The sequence below is a fragment of the Lycium barbarum genome, chromosome 4 (genome assembly GCF_019175385.1).
Source record: "Lycium barbarum isolate Lr01 chromosome 4, ASM1917538v2, whole genome shotgun sequence".
NCBI classification, from domain to species: domain Eukaryota; kingdom Viridiplantae; phylum Streptophyta; class Magnoliopsida; order Solanales; family Solanaceae; genus Lycium; species Lycium barbarum.
Genome location: NC_083340.1, coordinates 26,413,570 through 26,436,443, shown reverse-complemented (window position 1 = coordinate 26,436,443; position 22,874 = coordinate 26,413,570). Strand labels below are relative to the sequence as shown.

Genomic DNA, 22,874 nt, shown 5'->3' with positions numbered 1-22,874 from the left:
TCCAACTTAGCTGTGACATTGGTCATATTGGAGCTAGTGGTGGATCCAGGATTTTCACTTAGGGGGTTTGAAAAAAACAACAAAAGCTAAATAGTATAAAAAATAAAGTTGTTCATGGGAATCGAACCTAAGATACTAGAGACAATTTTGAACACCATGGACCACTTGAGCTAACTTTTTGCACATGCTCAAGGTGTTCAAAAGTTAATATATGTGCATAAATACAGAAAATACACTGTAAATTTTTGCCAAGAGTGTTCGGGTGAACACCTTCACGTCCACTTAAATCCACCCCTGATTGGAGTGACATAGACAAACAAAAAACTCAAATAATACCCATAAAATATCAAATTGGTGCAAAACTCTCTACATACCTTCTGTAATCATTTGAAGCATGCACTAAATAATTAAAGGGCAAAGATGCAAATATACTCCTCAACTTTGCGATTTAGAACGGATATACCCCTCGTTACAAAAGTGATGTATATATATCCCTGCCGTTACAAAATAGTGCAAATATACCCCTGTCGTTATAAAATGGTGCAAATATACTCCTGTCGTTACAAACTGCTGCAAATATACCTCTGCCGTTACAAAATGGTGCAAATATACCCTTTTTGCAGACGAGATATTTTTTTTAAAAAATAATTTAAGTTATTTTTTAATTAAAAAAAATGTCGCGTGACTTAAAAAAAATGTCTACCCATTTTTTTTTTTGAGTGGACATACTTTTCTAAAGCCACATAATATTTTTTTTCTGATGGTCAGGTCTGGTTCGTTTAAAAAAATGGGTAGACTTATTTTTTTTTAAATAACAGAGATATTTTTTTAAACGAACCAGACCCGACCATCAGAAAAAACAATTACTATGTGGCTTTAGAAAAGTATGTCTACTCAAAAAAATGCGTTGACTTTTTTTTAAAGTCACGTGGTATTTTTTTAATTAAAAAATAACTTAAATGAATTTTTTGAAAAACCCCATCAAGGGTATATTTGTACAATTTTGTAACGGCATGGATATATATACACTACTTTTCTAACGAGGGGTATAACTGCTCTAAATCGCAAAGTTGAGGGGTATATTTGTACCTTTGCCCATAATTAAAAGGCTTGATACATAGACACCCCTTACACTTCTTAGGGAGATATTAAATATCACAGATATAATAATTTGGATTCCCCCCCCCCCCCCCCCCCCCCCCTTTTCATAATTAATTTTCATAATAATTCTTTTTCAATTGACGATATGGCCAATCAATCAAATGACTAAATATTTCTTTTTTGTTTTTACGAAGACCTTGTATTTTTTACCTTAAAATCATAACGTATTTTCTTCTGAAGAATTTAATGATAGAATTTATTATCAATAAAAAAAAAAAAAGCGGGGCCTCAGATATTTGGGGATAAAGCCTTTAGTGGTTGTTTTTGCATGTGTTGCGTGTGTAAATTGGAGACACGCAAACGGTCGCGGTACTTTCTCTATAAATAGGCTTTCCATGCAATATAACTTTGTGATCACCATACTGATTGAAAGCTATAATTGGAAAGGTGTATTTCCTAAATTCTATTCTTTGTTCTTTCTCATTCTTTTAATTATTTTCTCACTAGGAGCTGATCTTTGTGTGTCATATAATTCTCCTATTGTTTGTTTAAATTCACGCTAAACTCCTTATTCACTGATTTTCAAGATAATCTTATTACCTACACACGCGAACCGCCCTCGATTGATCATGTAATACTACAGAATTTATGTTAGTAATCACCAAACATTACTAAAAAATTGGCAAAAACCGACGGATTCTGTCGGTTTTTTCAATAATTTTTTAAATTTTTTTTTTTTTAAAGAAAATTGACGGGCTGCGTCGGTTATTTTTTGCCCAAAAATGCGCAAAAAATATAATTATTTTCTAAAATAAATCGACGGACTCCGTCGGTTTTTAGAGCGAAAAAACAATATAAATTAAATAAATATAAATATATGAACAAAGAATATCAGTGGTCTAGTGGTAAAGCCCTTTAATGCCAAGGAACATACCCGGGTTCAATTCCAAGTTCCTACATTTCATTCTTTAATTTAAAAAAAAAAAAAAAAAAACCGACGGAGTCCGTCGGTTTATCCGTCTGGCTTTTTTTTTTTTTTTTTTTTTTTTTTACAGAACTGACGGATTCCGTCGGTTTCGAAAAGCGACGTAACATAAACCGACGGACCATGTTGCGTCGGTTTTCACTGAAAAATCGACGAACCATGTTGCGTCGGTTTCCACTGAAAACCCGACGCAGTCCGTCGGTTTTGGCCGTTGATTTTTGCCTTTTTTTAGTAGTGAAATTCTTTGCTTTATTTTTCAAGCTAGGCAATATTTTGAAAGAATTATTCTGTGTCACCAGAAATATATATATACATATATGATTCTTTCATTCTTGTCTATACCTTTTTGTAAAATTTCACCTAAAGTCATTACCTACAATATAATAGTGCTCCGCGGAGCATGGTACTTTTTCGACTGGTTAACATTGTTATATATCTAGGGATTATGATCTTGGAATCATTATCCCACATTCTATGTGGGATAAATAATCTTAAGATTTTGAATTACTCATAATCAAAGTATGGAGCTAGGGATAGGCCTATCGTTCCATCTATGTATAGAATAATATAAAAAATAAGATTACACATAATAGAGAAGGCCTATCCCTAGCTCCATACTTGGTTAATTTAAGGAACATCAAAAAGGCCAGTGTAGCTATATATTAATTGTGATAATTAGTTACTCCTTTCATTTTGAGAGATAACTTGATTGAATTTTTTTTATTAAAAGGTTCAAAGTTTCTCAAGTTGCTCACAAGTAAGATATCATAAAGTTCAGAAGTTGCAGTAATGGCTCTAAACTCCCAATTAGTGAGCATGGAAATTGGAGATGATGGAATTGCAATTATCAGAATTTGCAATCCTCCTGTTAATGCATTGACGCTTTCAGGTAATTGCGTAATATTATTTGTTTTCATGTTTTTGTTCTAGAGTCGCACGTTTTTAGTATTTTACGATGGTATCCGTTATATTATTTTACGCAAACTTAGATTTTATATTCTCCCACAAACTTGGATTTTGTATTCCTTTACAAATTTATTTTTAGTTTTATGTTTTTACAAGAAATCTTTATTTTTACATACAAGAGATCTAATAATAACACACAAGAGATACGAAAAAGGTCATTTTCTTCTATTTAAATATGTAAATGGCTATCAGAGACATTTGCTCCAAAAATTTCTCTCAATCACTACTTCATTTTATCCGATACTCCCTCCGTCCAAAAATAAGTGTCGCTTAAGCGTTCATTTCATGCCCATTAAGAAAAAACAATAAATAGAAGGTATAGTTTACTAATTAAGTTATCCTATTTATTAGATGTTTCTTGAGAATTGAGCACTATTAATAAGAAGTAGTTCTTTAATATAAGAGTATAGTTGGAAACATTACTACTTTTTGTCTTATTCCTAAAACGGCAATTATTTCGGGACAAGTTTTTTTCACAAAAGCAACACTTATTTTGGGACGAGGGAATATTAATTAACGCTTAGGGAGCAATTTTGTTTGAGGATTAATGATTATCTTCATTAACGATTACCTGCGTAAAGGGTCAAAAACACATCCCAACTATCACTTTTTTTGAGTTTCATACCTAAACTATCAAAAGGTTGAGAAAACTACCTAAATTATCACTATCTAGTTTGCAAAACACACCTCAAATTATTCTTGAATGGCATATGATCTACACTCTCCGTTTTATAAAAAAATGTTGTCAAGTGTTGTCCACGTGGATAAATAATGGCACCTACATGGAAATTAAGAAAAAAAAAACTATTTGTTTTAAAAAATAAACTGAAAAATAATAATTTTTATAAAAAAATTATAGAAAATAAAAAATAGTTTTAAAAATGGCAAAGATATTTTTCTTTAAAAAAAAAATAAGAAAACTGATTATTTAGTTTTCACATTTTTTAAAAAAAAAAATCAACTTTTCCATTTTTTAAATCATTTTTTTTTCTGATTTTCCAAATTTTTTGATATTTTTTTCAATTTTTTTTTAAAATCCAGATTTATTTATTTTTTAAAAAAGCTGATTTAAAAAAACTCAGTTTTTTTAAAAAAAATATACAATTTGTTTTATAAAAAAAAATATTATTTTTTAATTTCCATGTGGGGGTGCCACCATTGCATTACTTATGCCATGTTGACAATTTTTTTGAGAAAATTTCAGCTTCACTTGCCTTTTAGAGAGTGAGTTCACACATTTAGTTCAGATGTGTTTTGCAAACTAGTTAGTGATAGTTTAAGTAGTTTTCTCAACCTTATGATAGTTTAGATATGAAACTCAAAAAAAATTGATAGTTAGGGTGTGTTTTTTACTCTTATCTCTAAAACTAACGATGCTTGCATATGTTAGTGTGATTAAAAGTTCTGTTAATATACCCTTCCGTCCCAATTTAACCATCTTACTTTTCTTTTTGTTTTTTTCCAAAAAAGAGTGTCTCTTTCTATTTTTAGTTTGTCGATAATTCAAACATCTTACATGATAAATTTAAAACCACAAGATTTAAATGAAATTTTAGTACATTATACACACTTTTAATTTAGGACCACAAGATTTAAAAATCTATTTTTATTCAGGACCACAAGATTTAAAAATCTCTTTTTATTCGTTAAACTTTGTGTCTGATCAAATTAATACACTTAAATTGTGACGGAGGGACTCATAATGAGTTTTCGAATTATATGAATTTAGTCACTAATATTCTACTCCATCGTTCAAAATTTTTCATTTTCACTTTCTGTTTCCCCAACAGTGATAGCTGGTCTGAGGGAGCAATATCAAGAGGCGGTGGAACGGAACGATGTCAAAGCTATAGTTTTAACTGGTAATATAATAGAGTGCCTCTTTTTCTTATTTAAAGATCTGTACATTGATCACATATAACGTTTTGAATATTATACGCAATTTATGTATTGAATTTGTCTTATTTGGCCTTTGTGTGCTGTATGTATTCAAAATGGAACTGAAATCAAGTAAATTTAGCTGTCTTGGAAGCCAATAACGTCACTTGCAAACTTTGATTTTGGTAATTTGATAAGAAGAATAAAATTCAATTGCTTTGCTCATTTAATTTTGGTTCTGTGTATAGCAATTATTCTTGAATTATAAGAAAATAATATGTGCTATATCTTTATTTGTCTATTTTTTCATTAAATACGGTGCTTTATTTTGACATTGCCCTTAATGCCCCAACAAATTTTGGTGTTTTTAGGCTTTTCGCTTTCTTTTCTATTTTCTTAAAATGTCTTTAAAGACTAGATGAAAAATATTATTTGAAAGAGTTGGGTTTTGTTATGTGATAGAAAAAAACTCATGTGTTGGATGATTTTCTATTACTTGGAGTCAAAGGATGCTCAATTACTTGGAGCCAAAGAATGCTAAGATGTGGAGGAGAATTGAAGAGCTCGTGTAGCACACTTGGAGCCCAAGTCATTTTATGCCTATAAAATGAGAGGCAATTCTTCTTTGTTCATCATCCCAAAATTCATACAATCATTTGTAGTGAGTAGAGAGTTGAGAGAGCAATTTTCTTAAGTATAATTGAGAAATCTCCCCTTCCTTTGTTAATAATAAAAGGCAACTGTTTTCTGGTAGATGTAGGATCATTTTGATCTGAACCACGTTAAATCTTGTGTTCTTTCTTTTACGTTTCCGCTAACAATTGGTATCAGAGCGTTAGAAATCTTTAAAGATCCTAGGAGGAAGAACAAGCAAAGATGAGTTCCATGAAGTTTGAAATCGATAGATTCAGTGGACGCAACAACTTCAATATCTGGAAGATCCAGATGATGGCGTTACTGCGGAGGGAAGGTTCAATCCATGCTATTGACGGAAAGTATCCCGATGGTACATCGGCTTCCGACAAGGAGAAGATCGAAGGAGATGCATTGAGTGTAATCCAACGGTCTCTTGCACCTAACGTGCTTTGTGAAGTGAGTACAAGTACCGAAGAGACGGCCAAGCAGTTTTGGGACAAGCTACAAGGGCTTTACCAGGACCGATCGGTGACAACAAGGATGTTGTTACAACAGCGTCTTCACACGTTTAAGATGGGGTCAGGTACTTCGTTACAAGATCATTTAGACGCGTTAAAAAAACTTGTCATGGACTTACAGATTGCCGGATTTAAAAAGGACGAGGAGACGCTTGCATGTGCTTTGCTATTTTCATTGACTTCAGGATATCGTGATATCGAGAATTCAATGATGTATAGCAAGGAGCCTATCAACCTTGAGCAAGTGCGGCAAGCACTTAACTCTAGTGACGTGAGGAGGCATTTTGAAGGAGACAGAGATGATCAGGAAAGTGGGCTCTTTGTGAGAGGTCGGACTAGCCAACAGGGAAGAAGCAAAGCAAAGCACAGATCAAAGTCTCGTGTGAACAAGAAGAACGCAGATTGTTGGGGCTGCGGCAAGAAGGGGCACTTTGAACGAGATTGCCCAATGTCAAAGTCCAAGGAAAAGGCGAGTGCATCCACAGTTGAACAGGTACATGATTCTGATAATAATTATGTACTTACAACATCAAGAAATAATGAAAGTTATGGAAACAAAAGGGTGTTAGACTCTGCTTGTACTCTGCATATCACATTCCGAAGAGACTGGTTTAGCATCTATGAGAAAAGTGGAGGAACCGTAGTAATAGGCAATAATGCAACTTGTGCAATAGTTGGCATTGGCTCAGTTCGGGTTCACTGCCATGATGGAGCCGTGAGGACTATTACATAAGTTCGTCATGTTCCTGATCTGAAGAAGAATTTGATCTCCCTGGGTACTCTGGATGAACAAGGCTACAAGTACATGAGCGAAGGAGGAACTATAAAGGTGACTAAAGGCTGAAAGGCAAGCTGGAAGATGGCCTCTACACATTGGCAGGAAGCACCATTGTTGGCTCTGCAAATACGTCTACAGTGTAGTTATCTAATGATGACAATGCAAGATTATGGAACATGAGATTGGGTCATATGAGCGCACGTGGACTGGAAATGTTGAGCAACCGTAACCTTTTGAAGGGTGAGAAGATCAGCACACTTGAATTTTGTGAGCACTGCATTCTAGGGAAGCAGAAGAAGGTGGTCAGCTTCAGCACTGGCAAGCACAAGACAGGAGGGGTGCTAGACTACATCCTTTTAGATTTATGGGGTCCCTCTAAACTTCCATCGAAGGGCGGAAAGAGGTATCTTCTCACTTTTATTGATGATTTCTCACGAAAGGTTTGGGTGCGTTTTTTAAGGCGAAAAGTGATGCTTTTGAAGCATTTAAAGAGTGGAAGATTTTGGTTGACAATCAAATGGAGCGAAAAATCAAATATCTTCGCACAGACAATGGCTTGGAGTTTTGCAGTGAAGAGTGTAATGATTTCTGCAAGGTTCATGGCATCTCAAGACATAGGACTGTCAGGCACACCCTACAGCAGAATGGAGTTGCCGAGAGGATAAACAGAACTCTTCTTGAAAAGGTTAGTTGTATGCTCCTACAAGCCAAAATGTCCAAAGTATTTTGGGCTGAAGCAGTTCACACTGCTGCTCATATTGTCAATCGATCTCTAGCATCGGCGATTGACTCTAAGACTCCGAATGAGTTATGGTCAGGTGAACCCTCTAACTATTCATATTTACGAGTATTTGGGTGTCCAGCTTATTATCATGTTAATAAAAGAAAGCTTGAACCAAGGGCTAAGAAGGCCATATTCGTAGGGTATGTGGATGGAGTAAAAGGGTACAAACTTTGGTGTTTGTCTTTACTCAAATTTATAATTAGTAGAGATGTCACCTTTGATGAATCCTCTATACTTGATCCTCGTAAAGTTTCCGTGGAGTTTTCACGAAACGAGAACAACGAGCAGGTGGAGCTTAGCAAGGAAAAAGATCAAGAGACTCACGTTAAAGATGAGTCAAAAGATGTAGATCTTGAAGAACTTGTAGTCAATGAACCATACACAATTGCGAACGGAAGGGAGAAGAGGCTGACACGAAGACCGGAACGCGTTATAGATCAAGCAAATCTGATTGCATATGCGTTCGTAACTGCAGAAGAAGAGATTAAAGATCTTGAGCCCTCCTCGTATGTTGAAGCAACTTCTTGCAAGGATGCTGCACAATGGCGGTTAACCATGACTGAAGAGATAGAGTCTCTTCACAAGAATCAGACATGGGTCTTAGTGAAAAGGCAAAAGGGTAAGAGGACAGTTGGATGCAAATGGGTCTACAGAAAGCAAGAGGGAATTCCAGAAGTGGAAGATGCTAGGTTCAAGGCGAGATTGGTTACAAAGGGTTTCAGTCAAAAGGAGGGAATTGACTACAATGAGATTTTCTCTCCGGTCGTGAAACATAGCTCAATTTGCGTGCTACTAGCATTGGTTGCACAATTTGACTTGGAGCTTTAACAGCTTGATGTCAAAACTACTTTCTTACATGGTGATCTAGAAGAGACAATCTGTATGGATCAGCCTGGAGGTTTCCTAGCTGAGGGAAAAGAAGATCATGTGTGCCAACTAAAGAAGTCTTTGCATGGTTTGAAGCATTCCCCTAGACAGTGGTACAAAAGGTTAGATGCATTCATGACTACACATGAATTCTCAAGGAGTGCATTTGATAGTTGTGTGTATCACAAGAAGATGTCTGGTAACTCAATGATTTATTTATTGTTGTATGTTGATGATATGCTTATTGCTGCTAACAACATTACAGAGATAAATGCTTTAAAGAAACTGTTAAGTAAGGAATTTGGCATGAAGGATTTGGGAGCTGCAAAGAAAATTCTTGGTATGGAGATTTCAAGAGAAGACAGTGTTGTACATCTTTCTCAGAAGAGGTACATTGAAAGAGTTATCGGGAGATTCAATATGCATACGTGTAAGCCTGTAAGTACACCGTTAGCTCCTCATTTTAAACTTTCAGAGTTACAAATGCCTTAGTCGGAAGATGAGTGGAGCAGATGTCAAAGGTTCCTTATGCCAACGCAGTTGGTAGCATTATGTATGTTATGGTATGCACACGTCCAGATATTGCTCAATCTGTAAGTGTGGTAAGCAGATACATGTCCAACCCAGGAAAGTGGCATTAGGAAGTTGTCAAGTGGATATTGAGATATCTTATGGGAGCTTCTGATGTTGGTCTGACCTTTCAAAAAAGTGGTGGAGGTATTTCAATTCTCAGTTATATGGATTCTGACTATGCAGGGGGTCTTGACAGAAGAAGGTCCACAACTGGATACATCTTTACTCTTGTTGGCAGTGTCGTTAGTTAGAAATCGACTCTGCAGTCGATTGTCGCTTTGTCTACGACAAAAGCAGAATACATGGCAGCAACGAAGGCGGTGAAAGAAGCTATCTGGTTGAAAGGTTTGGTGGCAGAATTGAGTTTGGTTCAGCAAGAATCAACCCTTAGATGTGATAGTCAGAGTGCTATTCATCTGATAAAAAATCAGAGCTTTCATGAGCGCACTAAACACATTGATGTCAGATTTCATTTTATTCGAGATGTTGTTGAAGAGGGAACTATCAAGGTCGTGAAGGTTATCACAGACGATAACGCTGCAGATATGTTGACCAAGATAGTCCCTCTCGCTAAGTTTGCACACTGCAAGGACTTAGAGGGAGTATGCATCAACTGATGCAACTCCGAGAGAACAGTTGTTAGGTGGAGGTGATATGTTCAACAATGATTTGATTCTTCTTGTTTCTTACAACGGGGTTGCCCAGTAAGCTTAGAAGTTTTGGCCGGAGTTGTTCATACGCATGCTCGTGATGCAAACCAAGGTGGAGATTAAAAGAGTTGGTTTTGGTTATGTGATAGAAAAAACTCATGTGTTGGATGATTTTCTATTACTTGGAGCCCAAGGATACTCAATTACTTAGAGCCAAAGGATACTTGGAGCCAAAGAATGTTAAGATGTGGAGGAGAATTGAAGAGCTCATGTAGCGCACTTGGAGCCCAAGTCACTTTATGCCTATAAAATGAGAGGCAATTCTTCTTTGTTCATCATCCCAAAATTCATACAATTCTTTGTAGTGAGTAGAGAGTTGAGAGAGCAATTCTCTTAAGTGTAATTAGGAAATCTCCCCTTCCTTTGTTAATAATAAAAGGCAACTGTTCTCTGGTGGACGTAGGATCATTTTAATCCGAACCACGTTAAATCTTGTGTTCTTTCTTTTACGTTTCCGCTAACATTATTAACCACAAATATTTGGTGATTTGTACAAATAGGATAGTTTCGCGCTGCTATTCGCATTTTATCCCCAGTTTAATGACTTTGCAGAAGTGACCGTTTTCGTTTAATAGAGTAAATGTAGACTAAAATATCCTTCAACCTCTTCTTGCATTTTCGCGTTGTAACTCAGACAAATGAACATGCCTTGAAATTTTATATTGTTCCAGACTTACTTATAGTTGCTTTACACCATGTATTTAGTAAATTACCTTGAAGAGCTACAAGATTAGTAAGAAGTAGGGGTGGCAAATGGGATATTTGGGCTAAAGTTGGGCAGGTCAAGATGGGCCAAAACCCAACCCTGCCCAAAGCTTGTTTGGGCTAAGATGGGTTAAATGAAGGGTCATAACCCAACCTGCCTAACTTAACCCACCTTTTCAATATTTTGAGAAACTAAAAATATCGATATTCTTTTATTACAAATATTCTCTCGCTTATGCTTTTCTAAATAAACGGTGTTTTGAAAATGAATTTTAAATACTTTTTGGATATAAAAAACCCAGACGTATGCTTTTGCTCAGAATAATAAAGATATTCATTGTAAATTTTTCCTCATAAGTTATTCCAGTACATAAATTATATTCGAAATTATTCCAAAAAGTAAATCAAAAGAAAATTAAATGTTAATTAACGTAATGAATAGTGATTTTGTCAGATTCCTCTCTTTTACCCCTTTGCCTTATTTATATATTTTTATGATTGTCTTGTACATAGCTAGGAGTGGAAAATATGTGTGAGATATAGATGGGTTGAAAATAGGTTAAACAAAAATGGAAAGCATAGACCCTCAGAAAAGAAAAAAAAAACTTAAAAATAAAAAATTACTAGTAAAAAACTCAAAATAAGAAAATAAAAAATTTAAAAAATAGAATAAAAATATTTTTTCTAGAAAAATTAAAAATAAAATTAAATAATAATTAAAAAAGAAGTTAATCATATTTTGTAGCTTTTATACTTATGAACGGATGACAATTGATGGGTCAGTTTGGGCTCATTTAATGGGCTAATTTGGGTTGATGATTTGTGATGGGTCAACTTGGGCTAGCCCAAATCAACCCATCTTCAAAATCACTCTAGCCCAAACCCATTAAAGCTTGGGCGGGTTGGGCGGGTCAAATGGGTTTGGGCAAGTTTTGCCACCCCTAGTAAAAAGTGATGCTTGTTCAATTATTCACAAAATTTTGTCGGATTAACATGACTTTGTATTATCCGCATACTTCGAATTGACACGGTTTGACTGTTATTTTTTGAACTTTCAATTCCAAATTTGGTCAAAACCATCCCAAATCTACTTCAAATAATTTCAAATTTAAAATGACACCTCCATACCAACACATAGGGTTTTCACGGTACGGTTTGGATCGGTTTTTGGTCAAAACCAAAACCAAACCAACTTACTTGGTTTTCTAAATACTAAAACCAAACCAAATCAAACCAAATATAATATACATTTATCGGTTTGATTGTTGTCGGTTTTGGTTCAGTTATTCGAATATTTACAATACATAAATATATACTCTTTCTTTCTTTCTTTTTTCTAATATTATTTCTTCAATTTAAACAAACAAATAAAGTGACAAATTTTTTATTAGGTAAAGGTAACATCGTTATGTTAAAATATACTCAGAACAAGTCAAATATATTTAACTATACAATGTCTTAGGACATCTTCTATGTAAGTTAGAATACTCAAAAATTAAAAATTCTTGAAACTTTATCTTCCTACGACACAAGAAAGATTGGCTAATCCTTACGGAAGAAAAAGATGTGATCAAACTTCGTGAATTTCATGGTAATTTCGATCTAATTTAATATCACTTATATATATAATTATAAAAAATATGTATATAATTTATCGATTCGGTTCGGTTTTTTCTTTGGTTTTATTTTAATAAAATCAAAACCAACCCGAATATTATCGGTTTTTAAAAATTTAAAACCAAACCAAACCAAACCCAAAAAAATGTCGTGGGAAAATGACATAGGGTACCTACTTAAGACTCTTTATTACAAAATATATAGATAGTTTTCCTTATTTTCAAAACATAACGATATTTATGAAACATGACGGATTTTCATTTATTTTTTTCAGAAAATAATTTATTTTTAAAAAAAAATAAAAAATTAAAATTATTTTTGTAATTTCTTTTTTTTTTTTTGTTTAAAAAATTACCTCAAAATTTTGTATATGAAATGTGTATGTGTGAGCGAAATTTTTAATATATTTTTCATACACAAAATTATGAGCGAAAACTTTAAGCCTTGAATATTGTATAAAAGTTGTTAAAATGTTGTTGTAGTTGTATTAATTTTTCAGAAACCTTAATATGGACTTTATATACGAAAAATGTTAATGAAGTTCTAAGTTCATACCATTCTCATACATAAAATTTTGAGCGTAATGTTTAAGCCTTGATCGAGATATACACATTTCATACGTCTTTCATACACAAAAGTTGAGCGAACTTTTTAAGCTTTAAGCAAGATATACATATTTCATACACAAAAATTTGAGCAACAACAACAACAACAGCCCAGTGATACACAAAAATTTGAGCGATTATTTTAAATCTTGAATGTTGTATTAAAGTTGTATACGATGTTGTGGTAGTTGTATTAATTTTATAGAAATCTAACATGAACTTTATACACGAAAATGTGAGGGAAATTTTAAGCCTTGAGCAAGACACAAATTTCATACCTTTTTCATACACACAATTTCGAGCGGATTTGTTAAGCTTGAACGAGATATACACATGTCATACACTAAATTTTGAGCGAGATGTACACATTTCATACAACTTTCATACATAAATTTTTTAGCGAATTTTTTTTATAAAAAAATATTTTTTTAAAAAAATAAAAAAGTATTTTTTAAAAAAATATTTTTTTAAAAATATGTTTTGTATAGGATTTGTAATATTATGTTTTATAAATAACAAACTATCGTTACGTTTCGTAAATATTTCTCCTTAATATGTAATATATATGTATTTTACCTTTTATTCAATCGATTTAATTCGAATTTCAATTTAAATCGGTTTTTACCCGAACCATCAACACCCTACCAACACAAACAATCTTCAATCACCCATTTAGCCAAAAAAGGACCAAACAAGAAGACGAATTTAGTTTTTAAAAAAATATCAAACAAGAAGATCGACATTGTCATTCAATACTTTCTAAAGATCAACAATAGAGTTTTGAGATTTTTAAAACAAGTCACTATTTTAATAGTGATCTAAAATTTAAAGCATAAATAATCGATACTCCGATGATTTTAACAATAATCACCCATCAACTTCGAATTTCCACATCTAAGCAAGATTTCCATGCTTCCAAGATTAAAGAACTATGGCATTTTTGATGAAAAAGAAGAGATAAAAAGCAAAGGAAGAACGCAAGGGCAAAACGGTTATCCGACCTCTGCCTAAAAGAAGTCAACTTTTACACAATTTTAAAAAACCAGGGATAAAAATGAATAATAGGGAACACTGCCAATTTTTCGACAAATATTAGCATTTACAATATATCAAGATACTAGTGGCAAAGAAATATTTGCTCAGATCAAGAAACAAAACGTTTTTTTTTTTTTTTTTTTTTGTACGGGTTTGTTAAAAATAATTAGGGTTCTATTAACTTAGCATAGGTAACTTGTCAAAAGGAGTTAATTTCTTAAGCTTGAAGGTAAAGAATTTCTTCGAAAAGCAAATTTTAACATCTTCTCTTGCTATTTTTTTAATGCATTGAACCCAATTGATAGTGGTAGTACCATGTAATATTATGTACATTCTGAAAAGTACACAGTTTGGATGACATTTGCTGTTTCAGCAGTATTTAATATTTTACTGGACTTTATAGTACTTTATAACTTCTTGGACATTAATTTGTCTTCCAACAATTTAGGGGATGGGAAATTTTGTGGTGGTCTTGACATCAACATCGTTGAGAAAGTTCAAAAGAAAGGTATCATCATAACTCAAAGACTTGTATCATCATAACTCAAAGACTTTCTTTTAGTAGTAATTTATAAGACTTATAATTGTAAAATGACCAAATTCTTTTCTTGATCTGTCACAGGGGACACCTCACTTCTACCAGATGCATCAGTTCAACTTGTGATTGACACAATTGAAAGTATTCAACTTATCATAAATCACTTGTTTCCTGCTACATATCTGCCCAATTTGTCCATATACATAGATATATTGTCATTAACATAATCTACTGTAGATGGGAAGAAGCCTTCTGTTGCTGCTATTCAAGGATTTGCCCTTGGTGGGGGCTTGGAATTGGCTCTGGTTTGTTATTCTTGCCTCAAATCCAACTTCATGGTTTTACACTCTTGTAGCTTTCAATATTTAACCTGACATGTTTATTACTGTTCTTGTCTAGGGATGTTGTGCTAGAATTGCAACGTCGAGAGCTGAAATTGGTCTACCTGAACTTAAGCTTGGACTTATTCCTGGTTGTGGAGGTAAAGAATGTCTTGTTCCTTTAAATTGTTGTAGCTTGTCGATATATTGTTGTTGTTGATAAAGTCACACGTGCTCGTAGGCACTCAGCGTCTTCCACGGCTTGTTGGGACGTCAAAGGCTATTGAGATGTTGATGGTAAGACAGATTCTCAAGTGATTTTTTTTTTGGGTCCTATTAATTGGTGTTTCCCTCTGCTGTCAGAATATTGTTTACATTTTCACTCTGCTTAATGGCACCTCCTCATACCGAATACATTTCCCTTCCACTTATCCCGTTACTAAAAAGGCATAAAAAAAGATTAAAAAGAAGAAGAGAGTATCTACCTGTCCACTGAATTGGTTGACTAAGAGATGGTTTCTGTTGATTAATTGATTAGTGCAATGCAGTGGGGTTCCTTAAACCTACTTTCTTTGAATACAAGTGAATTGCATGGACATCTCTACACAAGAAAATGATCATTTCTTCAGTTTAAGTATCAGTGTGTGTTAAATGACCGTACAACAAATGCAACATTAATGAATCAAAGCTGAATTAGTTCTGTTGTAATTGGCAAAAGATGTACTCCATTCTCATAGGGCTTTTTGCTTTAATATTAGTTAATGTTTGAACTGATTAACTTGTTTGGCTGAGTTAATAATGTTGGGTGTTTGTCCTTTTTCCATTCCACCTATCTTTGTATTGAACATTAGTTATTATCACGTGACAGTCATCCAAGATCATTACTTGTGAAGAAGGGAAGGAGTTGGGTATTATGGATGATGTGGTATCTTCTGAAGACCTCTTAACAGTTTCTCGTCTCTGGGCATTAGATATTGCAGAAGGACAGAAAGCTCGTACCAATATACTTCAAAGGACAGATAAAATTGAACCTATACACGAGTCATCTGCTATCTTGGAAGTTGCAAGACAAAAGGTTTTGAGGACTTCTCCAAGTATGCCCCATTTTAAAGCTTGCCTCGATGTGATTGAAGAGGGTATTATTTCAGGAGGATATGCTGGAGTATTAAAGGTGAACTTAATATAAAGTAGACTATAAAGTTCTGTCTTAGCATGCATAAAGCTACAAAAAATATGAGTGAGTTTCATCTATGGTTATCCAGCTTAGAGTTTATCGCGCAGAAATGATTTTTCTATTTTTTGTTACATAAAAAGTTTATCAACAAAAATCACTTTTCTATTTTTATCACATAAAAGTTATCCAACTTCAAAGTTTATCACACAAAAGTCATTTTTTAGTTTTTGTCACATAAAAATTAGAGGGTAAAGTCCATGTCTTGGGCTAACTTAGTAGCGCACCCAAAAATAATTTATCTGCTATCTGAAGTCCAGAGGGCAGTAATTACACCATTACATATGACATGTTACTATCTTTTACAACTTTTGAGTGGAAGTTTCAACTGATAAGTGCAAACTCGTTATTAGTCGAGCAAGGGAAGTAGATATGGGAGAGACGGGGTGTGTTATTGGCTTCTTGTTATAAATTTGTTTCCCAGCTGTCTTTTACAGGATAGCTTAATAATTTCAGTTAGGTCTGGTACATGAGGGTCCTTGTATTTTCTATCTCTACTATTATCTTTGTAGTTATTTCATTGTCTTTCAAATACTTATTTTGGTATTTTCATATCTGGTTTGTTTTGTCAGCTAACAGGTTAATGAATTGCTGATATTTGTAGGAGGACAAAGTTTTCAGAGAACTAATACTCTCAAAATCTGCTAGAGCTTTGCTTCATGTGTATTTTGCTGAACGTGCAACGTCAAAGGTACAATTTATCAGCACAAATGCCATTTGAATCTCAATATTATTAGTTTTTGTAAGCCATGTCCATATAAGAACTACTCTCGAGTGTTGTGTTACCTGATCATCCTTTGAATCAATTGGAACTTCTACTATGTTACAGGTACCAGGCATTACTGACTGTAACCTTAAGCAACGGAAGATAGAGAAGGTTGCTGTTATCGGTGGTGGTTTAATGGGCTCTGGTATTGCCACAACTCTTATACTCAATTCTATACAAGTCATTCTCAAAGAAATCAACTATGACCATCTGCAAAAGTCACTCAAATCAATAGAGGGTATGTTTCCCTCTTTCTGAATGTCTTCTTCAAATTATAGGCAAAGTGAATGTTCTTTGCATAGTCCTAAGACATAATGTAACAGCATGCCCTAAGAAGGAAGAACAAACAAATATCAAATATTACATATTTTCCATTGTAGCGCATTAGGCTATTCCTGATGCATATACTTTGTGCCCCAGTGAATCTCCACAGCGTGGTACAAAGAGGAGAATTGTTAGAGGAAAAGATGAAGAAAGTTTTTTCCCTCCTCAAAGGTGTTGTAGACTATGAAGAATTCAGAAATGTAGACATGGTCATCGAGGTTAATCATCGGATCCATGCTTCTCTACATTTAACTTCACATAAATACATTTTTGTCTTAAATGTCCCTGACTACTTACCATTCTGTATTTATTCTGCATCTATAATTTTCTCTTAACTCAATTTAAAATATCTGGAAGGCACATACTGGTGTAAAATCAATAGTAAGTTTTATAATTGTGGGAAACTTTCATCTCCTTCTATTCTCTCTCAGGCGGTAAATGAAGACGTCTTGTTGAAGCAATCAATTTTTGAAGAAATTGAGAAGATCTGTCCCTCTCATTGCATCTTGGCATCAAATACATCTACCATTGATCTTAATGTGATTGGAGAAAGGACAAAATCACAGGATCGCATTGTGGGCACTCATTTGTTCAGGTATTTAAGTTACTTCGTTGAATTTTTGAATACCAGGAAAAGGTTACTTATAGGTAACAAATTCTGAAGGGAGTATAAGAGAACAAATGGATGTTCACAAAGATGTCTACTTGTGCAGCCCTGCTCATGTGATGCCACTACTGGAAATCATACAAATGGAAAACACCTCTAAACAAGTAATACTAGATGTCCTTAAATTTGCTAAGATCATCCAAAAAGTCCCTATAGTGGTGCAAAACTGCACCGGTTTTGCTGTCAACCGGACATTTTTTCCATACATGCAAGGAGCTGAGATATTGGCAAATCTGGGAGTTGATATTTTCAGAGTCGACCGAGTCATCACTGATTTTGGCATGCGAATTGGACCTTTCCAGTAAAATCTCCTCTCCTTATTCAATTTATTATGTGTTGGCTTGAAAATTATAAACATGTGCTCTCTAACAAACTTCTACCACTGGCTTAAATTTTTAGATTTGTTAACATTAATCTAGGTATTATGTGAAATGAGTTTGTTCTTAAAGGCTGCATCAAGCAGCTACATTAGATATGGATAGTAAAATGACACCTCCAATAGTTTTACACCGTGGAGGATTCAACGCCCTTTGGAATAGCTGTAATTTTGGTTTACGTCTCCAATGATATGCTTGAAACAACATGCTATTTTTCACCCAAGGCATACACTAAGGTAACTTCACGATAACATGCTCGTTGTAATTTTGCAGGCTTTTTGACTTGTCTGGATATAGTGTATTTCTGGCAGTAGTCAAGGGGTTTGCTGCAGCATTTCCAGATCGCACGTTCCAGTGTCCGTTAGTTCTCCTTATGGTCGAAAATGGCCGTACAGGCATGAAAGATATATTATTTCTCGCATTTAAATTACTACTTATTTCATAATAATGATAACAAGGAATTAATCAATTTTAGATGAACAAGAATCAAAATTGCTATAGTTTTACTGATCATGATAAGAAATCTTCGTCATTTTGTGAGGGGAAAAACTTCTTAGCAAGATCTTGGCTTTAGGAAACCAATTTTAGAAATGCAGGGAAGAAGGACGGAAGAGGCTACTACTTATATAAGAAGGGAAAGAGCCCTGAACCCGATCCCTCTGTGCTGCAAATCGTTAAAGAGTCTAGGAGACTTGCGAGCATTATGCCAGGGGGAGAGGTAAAATGCGGCTTTATCTATTTTCTTCTTGTGATCCTTTTTTCTTGCCTTATTTCATTGTGCACCCTGACATGTTTGGTCTATTGTGATTTGGCAGCCAACATCTGTGACGGACCAAGAAATCGTGGAAATGATGTTTTTTCCTGTGGTTAATGAGGCATGCCGAGTTATTGAGGAAGGAGTTGTTGTGAGAGCATCAGATCTTGATATTGCTTCTGTCCATGGGATGAAATTCCCTTCGGAGAGGTATGACTATAGGAGCTCTTCATCAATTCTTGTCCTCAAGTGCTTCTTTATTCTTGGGCACGAATGTATCAATAGTAGCTTGAAGCTATAGTTTAAGAGAAGTGACAAGATCGTAGGAAATATTTAAGACTTGAGTATATGCCTTCTTCCTTGGGACACAAATGTCCCTTTTTACGTCAACATTTAGATTTTGTCCTTGTTTTTAAAAGTTGTATGAGTATAGATCTTCGCTCATATATTGTTCAACCTTATAGACAAAACATTAGACTATTGTCTAATATTTGTAGCAACTTACATACTTTTAGACAATGGTTTAACGTTTTTTCATATGATTTTTAGTTTACTCGTCTAATTTTTGCAATAACGTACAAAAATTTAAACAATGGTCTAACGTTTTCTCATAACAGTTTCAGTTTGCTCAAAAGGGATCTTTAGGTGTGATCTAAAAGGTCCATAAGTCGCATAAATAAAAAGATGGTCATTTAACTACTGACGAAAATTTCACTTCTCCCTCTATGGATAGATCGATGTGACACGTAATATAGGTTAGAAAGGAGAACCAAAATAGGGATCATGTTAGTAGAGTTTTGAGCGCGATTTAACACTGATGTAGCAGCAAGGACCTGCAACATACTCCTATATCTTGTAACTAAATCACAAACTTCTTACTTCCTGCTTATTTGACCAGTATGAATGTTAGTTAACTAATTAGCATCTACTTTGTGTTTGCAGGGGAGGTATTATGTATTGGGCAGATTCAATTGGAGCAGAGTACATATATGCAAGGCTGAAAAGTTGGTCAGAAGCATATGGTAACTTTTTCAAGCCATCACAATTCTTGGAAGAAAGGGCCACCAAAGGCATACCATTGGCTGACCCATAGCTTTAGGGGTGATGAATTAATATTGTTGGAATAGTTACATTCAGACAATCCGACCTAAACTTGTTAACCGGTTTGAACCGGACCGAACTGATAACCGGTTAACAAATCGGCCGGTTTCCGATTTTTCCGGTTTACCGGTTAAATAACCGAAACCGGACGGTCCGGTTCAAAAGTGTCCAAAACCTCTTTTTTTTTTTGTATAGTATATATATATTATAGTATTTATTAGTATATTGTAGGTATATTTACATATGTTATATAAGTTTATAAGTAAAGTTTATATATTTACTGACTAACAGTAATACAACATATACGTATATATATATATATTAAGTTATATGCTTAAGTTATACTACATATACCTAAAATATACTAAGAATATACTTATATATATCAATATACTTAGGTTATATAACTTATATATATATATGTGTGTGTTTAAGTTATATGTATACTATATATACTTATATATTATAACTCAAGTTATTTATAGCTTAATTTTTTTCTAAGTTTATAGATTCGTATTTTATAAATTAAGTATATTTTAGTTATTTTTCAAGTATATAACTTTCTAGTTTTTAATTTAAGTAGATGTATATTATAAGTATATTTTAGGTATATTCCTAACTTAATATAAGTAAAAATATGAACACAAGTAAATAGAAGAAAGCTCAATGAGCCATATATTTTATTCATTCTTGGATAATATTTGTTTTTCTATAAATGTTAAAAAATCTCATAATAGTCGATATTGAATCCGCTAAAAAATTTCCATCGTGACGACCTTTCCCTTCATCATATAAAAAAGCTATAATTCTTTTTTGCATAACCCAATTATCATCAACTCAATGACATGTAATAGCAAAAAAATTTAATTTGTTAAGATTAAGATCCAAATCAGCGGTAAGAGAAACATTACAATTTAAAGAATTAAATATATGGCGCAAATAAAATCTATATTTTTTATACAAATCTATAACATCCGCTCTACAAGTACTTCTAGGAATACCTTCAAATAATGGATTATAACAACGTTGAATGTAAGTAACAAATCCCAAACCCGAAGGAAAGGAAAATGGTAAACAATCATAAACTATCATTTTAGCTATTTCTATACGCTCTTTTTCTTGTCATACTTAAAAATTTTATCGGTTCGTGGGTCTATCGTCATTTGAATACCCCCACATTTGAACCCGTTTGCTCTCCCCAAACATCCATATGTTTCTTTCTTATATGACCATTTAGTGTATCCGTTCTACCATCCTTACTAGTTCCTTGCCTAAAAGCAAATACTTGTCCACATATGGTACATTTAACTGTTTGGCTTTCCTTATCCTTAGTCATAAATTTCCAAATTTTAGCGGTTGGCTTACGAGTTCTAGGTGGTTTGTCTTGTGTATGTGATTGTGCAGGACATGTATCTCCTATGGGATTTTCGGAGGCTTGTGTTTCATCATCAATTTCATTAAAAGTGTCGGTATAATGTTGTTGCATTGCCTCATGACCTAAAAGTGAATTATTTCCACCAACATCAATATCTAAATTAGGTGTTTCTTTCACAAATGTTTCCTCATTAAACCCACCCCTAACAATACCACTACTACCGGCATCACGTCTAAATCTCTTCGCCATTATTAAATAGAATTAATTTAAATCACACTCAAATAAATTGCAACAAATTAAATTGTTAGAATTAAATTGCGAAAAATAAAGATAGAGTTGGAACGAAGATACCAAATTGCCGGACTAATTTCCAACAAAGTGAAGACGGCTAGAATTGCAAATCCACCAAAGCTACTTTGGATTGTTGCAAAATTACCAACTCCACCAACAATATTATAATTACAAAATTAATCATTGAAACTATAATAAGACTTTATAATATTTAATTGAGAGAAATTTAAAGTGGTTAATTGTTGCAAAGTAACTATAATTGAGAGATTGAGAGAAAGAGAAGAGTGAATTGGTGTGGATTAAAATGGAAATGGAGAGGGATTTATATAGGGGTGGGGATGGGTTAAAGTGTTAAAAAAAAAAGTTTAGGGGGTTGGGGTGGCCAAAATGTGGGTTTGGGACCGTTTGGCAACGATCATTTTTGCAAATGGACCGTTGGCCAACGGTCCAACAGAGCAGCCCAATGGCTACATTTTAAAAAAAAAAAAACTTAATTCGACCAGTTTTACCAGTTTAACCGGTCCGGTTCCAGTTTAACCGGTTCCGGTTCAAAAAAAAATCGAAACCAGACCGGTATTTAATAAGCGGTTAACCGATTCCGATTTTACCCGAACCGGTTGACGGGTTTAATCCCACTCACCTGACCCCCCCCCCCCCCCCCCAATATCTTCTTTTGGTCTTATATTCAACAACAACTAACAATATGCGTGTCTTAATGTCATCAAAGTATGAATCCTAACCATCCATCTCGTCCCATTTGGATATGTTTAGTTATGATTAGGTTTCTCTAATATAACTAGTGATCCTCTAATTTTCTACTAACAATAGAAACCTCTAGATAGACTAAAAAGGAGTCTGGAGCCTAAAGGGTATAAAAATACACGGTAAAAATCAAAAGGGGATGGCCAAAAATTTACATACCAGTCCACGTTATACCCTAAATTTTTTTTTCACTTGTCAGAACTGATCACCGAAAAATTAAAAAAATAAAAATTTAAAAGGTATAACGTGGACTGATCCACGTTATACAAATAATTTTGTATAACGTGGATCAGTCCACGTTTTACAAATATATATTTGTAAAACGTGGACTGATCCACGTTATACAATATATATTTGTAAAGTGTACTGTCCACGTTGGTGAACCTGATATATCAGCTGCAGTAAAAAGAAATAGCAAAACGTTACGATGAGAGAAACATGGCAAGATGCAACTACGCAAGTATCAAATAGAACTGCTTAGGAATCAATACACGCAAAGATAGAATCATGCCTGAGTTCCCCCCTCCAAAAGGTGGGAAAAAAAGAGAATAAAAGAGAGACAACTCAACAAAAAAGATTAGATCGTCATTGGACGTTACTTATACAATAC

At 34.0% G+C, this 22,874-nt stretch overlaps 1 protein-coding gene across 3 annotated transcripts; it reads left to right on the top strand.

The window, feature by feature from the left end:
• The first annotated feature begins 2,808 nt into the window (after positions 1–2,808).
• On the top strand, positions 2,809–20,062 carry LOC132635647 (peroxisomal fatty acid beta-oxidation multifunctional protein-like). 3 transcript variants are annotated; one of them, XM_060352122.1, is made up of 17 exons: positions 2,809–2,975; positions 4,843–4,914; positions 14,207–14,266; positions 14,381–14,437; positions 14,534–14,601; positions 14,696–14,777; positions 14,858–14,913; positions 15,485–15,787; positions 16,452–16,538; positions 16,677–16,851; positions 17,034–17,155; positions 17,369–17,532; positions 17,651–17,905; positions 18,255–18,376; positions 18,578–18,699; positions 18,797–18,945; positions 19,678–20,062. In XM_060352122.1, exons 1-17 carry the CDS (start codon positions 2,876–2,878, stop codon positions 19,826–19,828), a joined length of 2,145 nt encoding a protein of 714 aa, XP_060208105.1. In that variant the 5' UTR covers positions 2,809–2,875; the 3' UTR covers positions 19,829–20,062. The 3 variants fall into 3 exon arrangements, with proteins under 3 accessions (XP_060208105.1, XP_060208106.1, XP_060208107.1); XM_060352123.1 differs by lacking the exons at positions 2,809–2,975; positions 4,843–4,914 and adding an exon at positions 13,913–13,987 and having other exon boundaries at positions 14,866–14,913; XM_060352124.1 differs by lacking the exons at positions 2,809–2,975; positions 4,843–4,914 and having other exon boundaries at positions 14,184–14,266; positions 14,866–14,913.
• Positions 20,063–22,874: the final 2,812 nt, after the last annotated feature.